The sequence below is a fragment of the Moschus berezovskii genome, chromosome 27, assembly GCF_049115385.1.
Source record: "Moschus berezovskii isolate FMDL1 chromosome 27, NW_MosBer_1.0, whole genome shotgun sequence".
In the NCBI taxonomy this organism is placed as follows: domain Eukaryota; kingdom Metazoa; phylum Chordata; class Mammalia; order Artiodactyla; family Moschidae; genus Moschus; species Moschus berezovskii.
Genome location: NC_142486.1, coordinates 15,485,291 through 15,499,372, shown reverse-complemented (window position 1 = coordinate 15,499,372; position 14,082 = coordinate 15,485,291). Strand labels below are relative to the sequence as shown.

General features: G+C 48.1%; 1 protein-coding gene across 2 annotated transcripts; it reads right to left on the bottom strand.

Moving 5' to 3' along the window:
• Positions 1 to 7,957: 7,957 nt before the first annotated feature.
• ZNF688 (zinc finger protein 688) lies at positions 7,958 to 11,322 on the bottom strand. Of its 2 annotated transcripts, XM_055409863.2 has the most exons (3): positions 10,832 to 11,321; positions 10,413 to 10,526; positions 8,177 to 9,475 (listed from the first exon to the last, which is right to left on the bottom strand). In XM_055409863.2, the coding sequence occupies exons 1-3, from the start codon at positions 11,025 to 11,027 to the stop codon at positions 8,955 to 8,957; spliced, it is 831 nt and encodes a 276-aa protein (XP_055265838.1). In that variant the 5' UTR covers positions 11,028 to 11,321; the 3' UTR covers positions 8,177 to 8,954. The 2 variants fall into 2 exon arrangements, with proteins under 2 accessions (XP_055265839.1, XP_055265838.1); XM_055409864.2 differs by lacking the exon at positions 10,413 to 10,526 and having other exon boundaries at positions 7,958 to 9,475; positions 10,832 to 11,322.
• Positions 11,323 to 14,082: the final 2,760 nt, after the last annotated feature.

Here is a 14,082-nt window from a genome sequence, read left to right as displayed (position 1 = left end):
GATGACAGGACTCATTTGCTTTCAATGCTCCATGTCAGTGTGCCTCCAATTCCAAGCTCTCCTAACAGAACAGTGGTCAGTTATACAAGAACTGCAGTTGATTCTGTGATGTGACTAAGACATCAGTAATATTAGCTTACCTTGATCTATCACTTACTATTAATACATGCCAGACTCTGTTCTAAGTGCATTTGCCTGTTAACTCATTTAATCCCTCAGAACACTTCAGAGATAAGTACCCTTCTGGATCAGTAGACCACGGCCCAGGGGAGTGACCTTACTGCAGGCCACACAGCTAGTGAGGGTTCTGACTCCAGAACCCATGACATGATGGGTTACTGAAGACACAATCTCAGCAACCTGAGAGAGGTGGGATTTTAGGCCAGGTTATGAAGATGTAGTTGTATGTGGGGTACGGCAAGAAGCAGGGACCTGGAAGTCAGAATTACTGCTTCTGGTCACCTATGCCATTCCACTGTTGTTGTTCTATAGTCACCAAGTCATGTCTGACTCTTTGTGAAGCCATGTACCTTAGCACACCAGGCTCCTCTATCCATGGGATTTCCCAGGCAAGAATAATGGAGTGGGTATGCAATTCCATTCTGTTGTATTAAATGTAGAGAGAAGAAATTAAAATGATGGGTTCTAAATATTTTTTTTTATTTAGACATCCCAGAATTGGAAGTCAAGTGGGCCTTAGGAAGCATCACTACGATCAAAGCTAGTGGAGGTGATGGAATTCCAGTTGAGCTATTTCAAATCTTGAAAGATGATGCTGTGAAAGTGCTGCACTCAGTTCAGTTCAGTTCAGTTCAGTCGCTCAGTCATGTCCGACTCTCCACGACCCCATGAATCACAGCACGTCAGGCCTCCCTGTCCATCACCAACTCCCGGAGTTCACTCAAACTCATGTCCATCCAGTCGGTGATGCCATCCAGCCATCTCATTCTCGGTCGTCCCCTTCTCCTCCCGCCCCCAACCTTTCCCAGCATCAGAGACTTTTCCAGTGAGTCAACTCGTCGCATGAGGTGGCCAAAGTATTGCAGTTTCAGCTTTAGCATCAGTCCTTCCAATGAACACCCAGGATCGATCTCCCTTAGAATGGTTGGATCTCCTTGCGGTACAAGGGACTTTCAAGAGTCTTCTCCAACACCACAGTTCAAAAGCATCAATTCTTCGGTGATTAGCTTTCTTCACAGTCCAGCTCTCACATCCATACATGACCACAGGAAAAACCATAGCCTTGACTAGACGGACCTTTGTTGGCAAAGTAATGTCTCTGCTTTTTCATATATTATCAAGGTTGGTCATAACTTTCCTTCCAAGGAGTAAGTGTCTTTTAATTTCATGGCTGCAATCAGCATCTGCAGTGATTTTGGAGCCCAAAAACATAAAGTCTGACACTGTTTCCACTGTTTTTCCATCTATTTCCCATGAAGTGATGGGACCAGATGCCATGATCTTTGTTTTCTGAATGTTGAGCTTCAAGCCAACCTTTTCACTCTCCTCTTTCACTTTCATCAAGAGGCTTTTGAGTTCCTCTTCATTTTCTGCCATAAGGGTAGTGTCATCAGCATATCTGAGATTATTGATATTTCTCCCAGCAATCTTGATTCCAGCTTGTGCTTCTTCCAGCCCAGAGTTCCTCATGATGTACTCTGCATATAAGTTAAACAAGCAAGGTGACAATATACAGCCTTGACACACTCCTTTTCCTATTTGGAACCAGTCTGTTCCATGTACAGTTCTGACTGTTGCTTCCTGACCTGCATACAGGATTCTCAAGAGGCAGGTCAGGTGGTCTGCTATTCCCATCTCTTTCAGAATGTTCCACAGTTTATTGTGATCCACACAGTCAAAGGCTTTGGCATAGTGAATGAAGCAGAAATAGATGTTTTTCTGGAACTCTCTTGCTTTCTCCATGATCCAGCGGATGTTGGCAATTTGATCTCTGGTGCCTCTGCCTTTTCTAAAACCTGCTTGAACATCTGGGAGTTCACGGTTCACATATTGCTGAAGCCTGGCTTGGAGAATTTTGAGCATGACTTTACTAGCGTGTGAGATGAGTGCAATTGTGCGGTAGTTTGAGCATTCTTTGGCATTCCCTTTCTTTGGGATTGGAATGAAGACTGACCTTTTCCAGTCCTGTGGCCACTGCTGAGTTTTCCAAATTTGCTGGCATATTGAGTGCAGCACTTTCACAGCATCATCTTTCAAGATTTGAAATAGCTCAACTGGAATTCCATCACCACCACTAGCTTTGTTCCTAGTGATGCTTTCTAAGGCCCACTTGACTTCACATTCCAAGATGTCTGGCTTTAGGTCTGTGATCACGTTATTGTGACTATCTTGGTCGTGAAGATCTTTTTTGTATAGTTCTTCTGTGTATTCTTGCCACCTCTTCTTAATATCTTCTGCTTCTGTTAGGTCCATACCATTTCTGTCCTTTATCGAGCCTGTCTTTGCATGAAATGTTCCCTTGGAATCTCTAATTTTCTTGAAGAGATCGCTTGTTTTTCCTTTTCTGTTGTTTTCCTCTATTTCTTTGCATTGATTGCTGAGGAAGGCTTTCTTATCTCTCCTTGCTATTCTTTGGAACTCTGCATTCAGATGCTTATATCTTTCCTTTTCTCCTTTGCTTTTCGCTTCTCTTCTTTTCACAGCTATTTGTAAGGCCTCCTCAGACAGCCATTTTGCTTTTTTGCATTTCTTTTCCATGGGGATGGTCTTGGTCCCTGTCTCCTTTACAATGTCATGAACCTCCGTCCAGAGTTCATCAGGCACTCTATCTATCAGATCTAGTCCCTTAAATCTATTTCTCACTTCCACTGTATAATCATAAGGGATTTGATTGAGGTCATATCTGAATGGTCTAGTGGTTTTCCCTACTTTCTTCAATTTAAGTCTGAATTTGGCAATAAGGAGTTCATGATCTGAGCCACAGTCAGCTCCTGGTCTTGTTTGTGCTAACTGTATAGAGCTTCTCCATCTTTGGCTGCAAAGAATATAATCAATCTGATTTTGATATTGACCATCTGGTGATGTCCATGTGTAGAGTCTTCTCTTGTGTTGTTGGAAGAGGGTGTTTGCTATGACCAGTGTGTTCTCTTGACAAAACTCTATTAGCCTTTGCCCTGTTTCATTCCGTGCTCCAAGGCCAAATTTGCCTGTTACTCCAGGTGTTTCTTGACTTCCTACTTTTGCATTCCAGTCCCCTATAATGAAAAGGACATCTTTTTTGGGTGTTAGTTCTAAAAGGTCTTGGAGGTCTTCATAGAACCGTTCAACTTCGGCTTCTTCAGCGTTACTGGTTGGGGCATAGGCCTGGATTACTGTAATATTGAATGGTTTGCCTTGGAAACGAACAGAAATCATTCTGTCGTTTTTAAGACTGCATCCAAGTACTGCATTTCGGACTCTTTTGTTGACCATGATGGCTACTCCATTTCTTCTAAGGGATTCCTGCCCACAGTAGTAGATATAATGGTCATCTGAGTTAAATTCTCCCATTCCAGTCCATTTTAGTTCACTGATTCCTAGAATGTCAACGTTCACTCTTGCCATCTCCTGTTTGACCACTTCCAATTTGCCTTGATTCATGGACCTAACATTCCAGGTTCCTATGCAATATTGCTCTCTACAGCACCAGACCTTGCTTCTATCATCGGTCACATCCACAACTGGGTATTGGTTTTGCTTTTGCTCCATCCATTTATTCCTTCTAGAGTTACTTCTCCACTGAGCTCCAGTAGCATACTGGGCACCTACCGACCTGGGGAATTCCTCATTCAGTATCCTATCATTTTGCCCTTTGCTACTGTTCATGGGGTTCTCAAGGCAAGTATACTGAAGTGGTTTGCCATTCCCTTCTCCAGTGGACCACATTCGGCTGTGGTCCATGTGATCAGATCAACTAGTTTCCTGTGATTATGATTTCAGTGTGTCTGCCCTCTGATGCCCCCTTGCAATACCTACCGTCTTATTTGGGTTTCTCTTACCTTGGTCGTGGAAAATCTCTTCACAGCCGCTCCAGCAAAGTGCAGCCGCTGTACCTTACCTTGGAGGAGGGGTATCTCCTCAAGGCCGCCCCTCCTGACCTTGAACGTGGAGTAGCTCCTCTCGGCCCTCCTACGCCCGCGCAGCCACCGCCTGTTGGACGTGGGGTAGCTCATCTCCTCCGCCGGCCCTGGCCTCAGGCGTGGGGTAGCTCCTCACGGCCAGGCCTCTTTGCGTGGTCGGTTGCGCCGGGGCTAGCGCCGCCGGGGCCGCCGCCTCTCGCGTCTGCGCCGGTGCTGCACTCAATATGCCAGCAAATTTGGAAAACTCAGCAGTGGCCACAGGACTGGAAAAGGTCAGTCTTCATTCCAATCCCAAAGAAAGGCAATGCCAATGAATGCTCAAACTACTGCACAATTGCACTAATCTCACACGCGAGTAAAGTCATGCTCAAAATTCTCCAAGCCAGGCTTCAGCAATATGTGAACCGTGAACTCCCAGATGTTCAAGCAGGTTTTAGAAAAGGCAGAGGCACCAGAGATCAAATTGCCAACATCTTTTGGATCATAGAAAAAGCAAGAGTTCCAGAAAAACATCTACATCTGCTTTATTGACTATGCCAAAGCCTTTGACTGGGTGGATCACAACAAACTGTGAAAAATTCTTAGAGATGGGAATAGCAGACCACCTGACCTGCCTCTTGAGAATCCTGTATGCAGGTCAGGAAGCAACAGTTAGAACTGGACATGGAAAAACAGACTGGTTCCAAGTAGGAAAAGGAGTACATCAAGGCTGTATATTGTCACCTTGCTTATTTAATTTATATGTAGAGTACATCATGAGAAATTCTGGGCTGGATGAAGCACAAACTGGAATCAAGATTGCCGGGAGAAATATCAATAACCTCAGATATGCCGATGACACCACACTTATGGCAGAAAGTGAAGAAGAACTAAAGAGCCTCTTGGTGAAAGTGACAGAGGAGAGTGAAAAAAATGGCTTAAAGCTCAACATTCAGAAAACTAAGATTATGTCATCTGGTCCCATCACTTCATGGCAAATAGATGGGGAAACAGTGGAAACAGTGGCTGACTTTATTTTTGGGGGCTCCAAAATCACTGAAGATGGTGACTGCAGCCATTATTTTAAAAGATGCTTGCTCCTTGGAAGAAAAGCTATGACCAAACTAGGCAGCATATTAAAAAGTAGAGACATTATTTTGCCAACAAAGATCTGTCTAGTCAAAGCTACAGTAATCATGTATGGATGTGAGAGTTGGACTATAAAGAAAGCTGAGTGCTGAAGAATTGATGCTTTTGAACTGTGGTGTTGGAGAAGACTCTTGAGAGTTCCTTGGACTGCAAAATCAAACAAGTCCATCCTGAAGGAAATCAGTCCTGAATATTAATTGGAAGGACTAATGCTGAGCTGAAGCTCCAGTACTTTGGCCACCTGATGTGAAGAACTGACTCATTGGAAAAGATTCTGATGCTGGGAGGGGCTGGGGGCAGGAGGAGAAGGGGCGGACAGAGGATGAGATTGTTGGATGCCATCACTGACTCCATGGACATGAGTTTGGGTAAACTCTGGAAGTTGGTGATGGACAGGGAAGCCTGGTATACTACAGTCCATGGGGTCACAAAGAGTTGGACACGACTGAGTGACTGAACTGAACTGAAATATTTTTTTAATTAATTTATTTCTTAATTGAAGGATAACTGCTTTACAGAATTTTGTTGTTTTCTGTCAAACATCAACATGGACCCTAAATATTAAAAGTACATAATAGAAAAAGTAAAAGTGAAAGTTGCTCAGTTGTATCCAACTGTTTTCAACCCCATGGACTGTGTAGTCAAAGGAATTCTCCAGGCCAGAATACTGGAGTGGGTTGCCATTTCCTCCTCCAGGGGATCTTCCCAACCCAGGGATTGAACCCAGGTCTCCCTCATTGCAGGCAGATTCTGTACCAGCTAAGCCACAAGAAAAGCCCAAGAATACTGGAGTGGGTAGCCTAGCCCTTCTCCAGGAGATCTTCCCGACCCAGGAATCGAATCAGGGTTTCCTGCATTGCAGGTGGATTCTTTACCAAAAGTACATAATAGGGTTGTGCTTAGGGGTCAAGTCACGGGAAATGAGCATGTCCTTTGAGTGCTTGGGAGTTACGGTACATGTTCAATGCTTCGTAGATATGTTTAACTGGATAAACAAGAAAGAGTAGACGGCACTTGCTCTATGCTAAGTACAGACCTGGGCAGTTCTGCTCACCCTATTATGTCTGGTTCTGCTACCCCCCTCTTTGGTGGCTCCCCCTCTCAGTGCTCCCCCTGCGCCCCCCTGTAACTCACCCCACCCAGTACTGGTCATCCCTGGACCTTCACACCCTCCCCCAGTGCTTGGGCTCCCTTGCTGCAGCTCTCCACGCTTGAAACCTCTGGGAGTTACTTGTTCACAGCTCATGTTGGTCAGTTCACTGAACCATGCAGGTTCTATGACAGAAGTCTCAGGAATACCTTTCTTTCCAGTTCCAAGGTCAGCAGACAAGGGTAACTGCAAAAAAAAAGTCTTGCTTTCTAGCTTGGTCCTGCTATTAATTGCTTCTACCTGGGAGCAGATGCCCAGCAGATATCTCATGTCTCATGCCCCGGCTCCTCTCATGGTTCACACTGCACACTGTTTGACAAAGACATATATATATATATATATATATTAATTTGGCTGTACCACAGGGCATGTGGGATCTTAGTTCCCTGACCGGGGGTCAATCCCTCGGCCCCTGAATTGGAAAGTTGGAGTCTTAACCACTGGACCACCAGGGAAGTCCAGACAAAGACATTTTCTGACAGTTTCTGACACCACGAGCTCTGCTCCTACTCAGGGACTTTCTATGGCTCCTCAGTGCCTACAGGTGAACCTCAAGATCTCTCACTAGGATCTGTGGTCCTCCCCGATGGGTTCCGCTTCTCGGCTGCATCTGGTATCCATTATTCTTTACTTTCAGTCTTTATGTTTCAATCAAGTGGAGCTGCTGATCATTCCCTATACATGCCCATCCTGGTTGAAATCTTTCTCATCCTTCAAGGACAGTTGGAAGTACCTCCTCTTGGAAGACTTCCTTGATTCAGAAGACCTGCCCATGTCTCCTCTTGGTCCTGCTCACATACTGTTTTGTGTTGTATTTGAATAACAACAATAACCAGTGTTTGTTAAACTCTAATGTACAAGGTGTCATCCTGTATTATCTCATTTAATCATTACAGCAGTCTTATGAGGCCGATGCTATTATTATCCGGTTTTATAGATGAAGAAAGTAAGGCATAGAGAGGTGACTTGGAGCAAGAAGTGACTTGCCCAAGTTCAAAGTTATAAAGCAGCTGAGTCAGGATCTGAAGGCAGACAGTCTGACTCCAGAGCCCATGCTTTTAACCTCTACTCCACACTGTGTCCATCTTTTATCCTTTCTAGGAAACAAGCCTCCATCGCTATTTCCTCTGCCTGAAAAATCTCACTACAACCATTTCTTACATAATGCTATGGGAAGCACAACCACTCCTTTTCTTCCAAGTTGCATTTCCTGGCTTATCACCAACCAGGATGGTGGTGCCTCTGGACTCCTCCATTACAGCCCCAATCAATCTTTTCAATGTTGGACCCGAATCAGTGTGTCCCTGGAGCCCTACACAAAACTCCACAGAGGCTTCAGATGGTGTTGCTGAATGAGGGAAATCAGCCTTCCTCATCTTGGGATTCCCTTATCACCTGGCAGTGTCTCCAACAGAAGTCATTCAGTATGATCACTGAATGTTGACTTTTTTCCACTTTGAAGAAATTTTTCTTTATTTAGATCATTTTTAAAGTCTTTATTGAATTTGTTACAACACTGCTTCTGTTTTATGTTTTGGATTTTTGGCCACAAGGCATGTGGGATTTTAGTTCCTCCACCAGGAATTGAATCCGAGTCCCCTGCAATGGAAGGCAAAGTCCCACTGGACCACCAGGGAAGTCCCTTGATTGCCCTTTCTCAGTGAAAGGTCTCTGGCCATGGTGGGGTTCTCACTTTCCTGCTGAGACTGCCCGACAGGCAAGGCTGGCTCCCTCACTTCACTCCTTCCTATCTGAGCCCCTGATCTGTGTTCTGCCCAGATCTGACTGCTCATAGGAAGTAGTAGAAATATGTGGGCAGTGCCAGTTTCCAGCTTTGCTGCCTTGCAGCTGTGAAACTTGGAGCCTCGGTTGACTCATCTGGAAACACAGCCATTGATACCCATCCCTGCCTCCTTAGCAGACTTCTTTTCATGGTCTGAAGTGGAAAATATCAATAGTCATTTTCACTCTTTCAACAAATGTTTATTGCACATTTACTCTGCAACACATATTATCTTGTTACAATGTCAGTCTTCACAGTAACCTTTTGAGGTAGATATGATCCTCATTTTACAGATGAGGGAGCTGAGGCTCAGGGAGGGTGGGTGACTTACCAGCTGTGCCTTGAGAACAAGCTATAGAGATGAGGTCTGCATCTGGTGCTTCTGTACACTTCCACCCACTTCACTGCCTGGGCCTCCTGTTGGTTCAGTTACCTAGGGCTTGACCAGGCCCTCCGTCTGAGGCCTCCTCCTTAGCCTTAGTTCCCCTCGGCATTTACCTCTGCTGCAGATAAGCAGTGGGGATTTTTGTAGACAGTTTTGATCTTAGTCGCACCTGCCACTGAGATAACACTTTGAGAAAAGTCCAGCATCTCACTTTCATTTTTAAGATGGAGGGGAGAGGGGGTGTTGAGTTTAATCTATTTCACTCTTTACAGGCACTTCTCTTTTTACAAGCTTAGAAACTTGAGGGATCCTTGAGGAAAGCCCAAGGGATGAACTGTGGGTCCCAAAGCCCTGACTCAGGAGCCTCCCTGGGGACCCAGTGAGTCCTCAGCACCGAGGTCAGGCTCAAACCCTGCCAGCGAAAGCCGCTCACCCGCACTCCTCAAAGATATCAGGGTAGTGCCGGAATAGCACTGGAGGGTCCCGGTCACCTCGGACCGGGGCCCGAGGCACAGCCCGGATCCCGGGCCTCCGGCCCCGCCGCCCCCCAGAGCAGGAGCGGTGGATCCACTGGTGGGCTTCCACGGCGAACTTCCTCTTGAAGCGCATGCCACACTCGGGGCAGGGGAACGGCCGCTCACCCGAGTGCATGCGCCGGTGGCTGACCAGCAGCGAGGGGTAGGTGAAGCGCCGGCCACAGTCTGCACACACGTGGCGCCGCTGGCTGGCCTGAGCATCGGCGCTGGGTACGGGGGCCGGGGGCTGAGCACCTGCACCCTGGTCCCAGGCAGCTTGTCTGGGTGGCTGTGCTCTGGCCGAGGTTTTGCTGACGGTCGTGCCAGGGTTGTGTTTAACCAGTTCCTCAGGGCTCTCCTTCCCAGGATTCTTTCTCGGTGCTTTGGCTCCTAGTTCTGCTTCGGGTTCCTCTTCCTTTTTGTTGGGGGTAGCTCCTAGGAAACAGGAATCAAGTTCCTTTTTAAAACACATTTGCTTATATTGTCTCAGGTTATAGGATGCTTTTCCTCAGGGAAGTGCCAGAAAGGTACTGCCCAGTGAATAACACACAGGCTTTGAAAAACCATAAGCAGGGACCAAATCTCTTAGGTGGGCCTTGGTTCCTCATGTGTCAAACGGGAATTATAATGCTTTCTTTACTTCACAGGGTTGTTGGGAGGATTAAATGAGTAGAAGCATCACTTAGTAAATGCTTAATAAGCAGTAGCTATTATTTTTATGGTTTCTCAATTTTTTTTGCTAGGGTTAAGACATTTACAGAGGAGGAAAGACATTTGCTGGTGAGCATTCTGGTGAGGGCCAGTGGGGAGTGAAGAGCCAAGCTGTCAATTACTGGATATTTTCTCTTGTACCACTTTGTCTTGCTTGAGGAATGTAAAAGGCAGACCTGAAGCTGTTTTCATTTTTGTATGCTAAGTTGCTTCGGTTGTGTCCAACTCTGAGACCCCATGGACTGTAGCCCACCAGGCTCCTCTGTCCATGGTATTCTCCAGGCAAGAATACTGGAGTGGGTGGCCATTTCCTCCTCTAGGGGACCTTCCCCACCCAGGTATCCAACCCCTGTCTCTTGTGTCTCCTGTATTGGCAGGCAGGTTCTTAACCTCTTAGGGAGTTTTAGTTGTTCCTGAAAATGAGAGAAAGAGCAGCATTTCTAGAAGAGGGAGTCTGGGCTCCTGATTCTTATTCTGGTCTCAAGTTGTCCCAAGTTCTGAAAACTTTGTATCAGGTCTGCCTTTTTTCCTTAGCTAGTATCCAACATCGGTTGGCTCTTTCATTCCTTTAGGGGTGCCGGAGGTGGGGATCTGAAAGGAAACACTGCTAGACAGGAAGCTCTGGAACGCCAGGCAGGGCAGACCTGGGACCATCCCTCACCTCTCAGAGCTCCTCCCAGGCTTTCCCCCTCCTCAGGATCCTGGGCGGCGGGGCTCCAAGCCTCACTCTCCTGTTCCATCCAAGAGATGAGGGCTGGTTTGGGGCCTGGGAATCCTGGGAGAGAACAGGGATCATGGTGCTGGCCTGAGAGGCTGCCCTGGGAAGACGGCGCCCCCCGCGTCAGGGTGAGGGCATCTCCTCAAATCAATCTGGACTGGGTCTGCAGTGCGCCTTCCAGAAGGAAGTGGATGCGGGATGGAAGGACTCCCGAGCGGGTGCCTGAAGCGCTAGGGATGGGAGGTGGCTGGTGCTGTTGGTGGGATAGGGCGGGGTTAAGGCTTACAATCCTCTGGGTCCTTATTTGATCTCCCCTGTGAACCCCAGTGAAGCAGGAGCGGGGCTCTGACCCGGGGCCTCACCGAGCGCGCCCAGGTGGCCGTAGGTCTCCCGCATCACGTCCCGGTACAGGGCTCTCTGCGCGGGCTGCAGACACCCCCACTCCTCCGGGGAGAAGTACACGGCCACGTCCGCGAACCTCACGGCCAAGGGCTTCTTGCAACCAGGCCCGGTCTCCCCCGGTCTCAGCACCAGGAGCGGGGCCGGGGGCGGCGCCATGGGGCCTCCCAGCCCCGAGCAGCGGCCGCCTGGTCCCCGCGCCCGGCCTCAGCTCTCGTCGTCCACAAGAAGGGCTCCCGCGCCCGAGGCCCCGCCCAGCCTCGGCTTCCGTACGCAGCCAAGGGAACCGAAGTGGCAGGGCTGGGATTCGGGATTCTGATGGGGACAAATAGACCTCCTCGGTGTTTATTCACTTCATGGCAGCTTGGACACAGACACCAGAGTTAAGGGACCCGGAAGGTGCCTCCAGAAAATATGGCGACCTCGTGGCTTCAATTCTCACTGTCTGCCCTTAAGGGCGCCGTCATTTGACCGTATCAAACATGGCGTCTGTCTGGCTTCTCATCTTTCACTTGCCCTTAAGTACAATGGCTGTGCAGGTGGGCTTTCAAGGGACTGGAAGGCAAAGTGTAGTTTTCTTGCCTTCAAGAAAGATGGAGGGCCCCGGGCCGTCCAGCACTCCCCCGGCCCGCGTCGCACAGCGGCGGGTGATTGGCCGCGACAGCAGGAAGCGGCTGTGCCGCGAGACAGGGGTTGCGGGGGCGTTTTCGCCCGGAAGTTTCGGCGAGCCGGCTGTGGAACCCACTAAGGACCTCGGCGTTTGTGGAGCCCTGGGCTGTGTCCCCAGCGGCCCCCACACTTCCCGACCGCGGATCCGGAAGCGGGTCCTGGCTGCTGCGTAAAGACGCACACACCTGTCCTAACCCTGGGGGTCGCCGAGGTAGAGGCCACGGACAGGTTTACTCTCTTTCCCCCGCCGCGGGGCCCACTAGACTCCCTGCACCAGCGGCTCGGCTCTCTTGGTCTCTGGACTGGAGTTGACGTAGGAAGGTGCTTGGTGAAGCTGGAATTAAGAAGTTTTAAGTTATCTGTGTGTGTGTATTTAATTGGAGGAAAAATGCGTTATAATGTGTTGGGTTTTGCTGTGCAATAAAGGCTATCAGCCATAAATATATATATAATCTCCCTCTTGAGCACCCTCCCATCCTAAATTTCGGTTCAAGTTTTTACGAAATAATGTGCATGACTTTTAAAAATTAATGCAATGACTTCCCTGGTGGTCCAGTGGTTAAGACTCCCCGCTTCTAATGCAAGGGGGCCCGGGTTGGATCCCTGGTTGGGAAACTAAGCTCCTGCCTGTGTCATTGGCGCAACCACACCATGATGAACATATGAGTGTTTACCGTAAAATTCTTCACTTATTTGTCTGTGTTGAGTATTGGTTGTGGCATGCGAGATCTTCATTGCGTCATTGAGGATCTTTCTTTGCAGTGCATAGACTCTCGAAGAAGGCAATGGCAACCCACACCAGTACTCTTGCCTGGAAAATCCCATGGGCGGAAGAGCCTGGTAGGCTGCGGTCCATGGGGTCGCTAAGGGTCGGACACGACTGAGCAACTTCACTTTCACTTTTCACTTTCATGCATCGGAAAAGAAAATGGCAACCTACTCCAGTGTTCTTGCCTGGAGAATCCCAGGGATGAGGGAGCCTGGTGGGCTGCCGTCTATGGGGTCGCACAGAGTCGGACACGACTGAAGCGACTTAGCAGCAGACTCTCTAGTTCTGGCTCCTGGGCTCAGTAGTTGCAGCGCTCTGGCTTAGTTGCTCTGTGGCATGTGGGATCTTAGTTTCTCAACCAGGGATCAACTGGGAGTTCCCTGGATGGGAAAGTGGATCCTTAACCACTGGACCACCAGAGGAGTCTTACTTTAAAATTCTCTAAGCTCTAGAAATGTTGAAAAACGTTCACACTAAAATGTTGAAAAGGCAGCTCTGCTGCTATTCACTCTTCAAATCATAAAGATATGCCTAGATGCCTTCACATTTTATCTCAGACAACTCTGTGAAGTTGACATTGGCCTTATTTTGCAAGTGAGACAACTAAGGCTCAGAAATGTTGAGTAATCTACTTAAGGCAGGATGTCCCTGGACGTGGTTAAGAATCCACGCCTACCAATGCAGGGGACAGTGGTTTGATCCCTGGTCTGAGAGGATTCCACAAGCTGTGGAGCAATGAAGCCCTCAAGTCACAGCTGCTGAGTCCATGTGCTGCAGCTACTGAAGCCCTTGCGCCCTAGAATCCATGCTCCACAACAAAAGGAGCCACCGCAATGAGAAGTCCTCCCACTGCAACTTGAGAGTAGCCCCAGCTCTCCGCAACTAGAGAAAGCCCCTTCTTAAAAAATAAATCCCCAGCATTTTTCCAGCTGCAGTTCAGAAAGCAGAACACTCTAAGGGAGGAAATAATCCAGAAAGAAAAGCCAGTTAGGTGAATTAGTTTCCACGTGTGAGCAGGAGCCTCAGAAAATGGGTACAACTGCTGTATTTAGAATGGATAACCAAGACAGACCTACTGTGTAGCACAGGGAACTCTCCTCCAGGTTATGTAGCAGCCTAGACGGGAGGGAAGTTTGAAGGAGAATGGATACACTTAGGGGCTTCCCAGGTGGAGCTAGTGGTAAAGAACCTACCTGCCAGTGCAGGAGATGTAAGAGAGGCTGGTTCGATCCCCTGGAAGAGGGCATGGAAACCCTATCCATTGAGAATCCCTTGGACAGAGGAACCTGGGGGTGGGGCTATGGTCCATAGGGTCGCAAAGAATCAGACACGACTGAAGTGACTTAGCAGGCACGCACGGATACATGTATATGTATGGCTGAGTCCCTTTACTGTACATCTGAAACTATCACAACATTGTTAATCTGCTATGAAACTGAAAGTGTTAGTCGCTCAATTGTGTCCCACTGTTTGTGACCCCTTGGACTGTAGCCTGCCAGGCTCCTCAATACATGGAATTCTCCAGGCAAGAATACTGGAGTTAGTAGTCATTCCCTTCTCCAGGCATCTTCTTGACCCAGGGATCAAACCTGGGACTCCTGCGTTGCAGGCAGATTCTTTACCACCTGAGCCACTACAAAATAAAAAGTTAAACAAAAAAAGGAAATGGGTTCAGCCTTCAGGCTGAACACTAAGAGCAGGTGGCTTAAGGTGCCCTCCTAAGAGATGGCAGCAACTCAGTCCCAAGAGTGCTGCTGCTGCTGCTAAATCACTTCA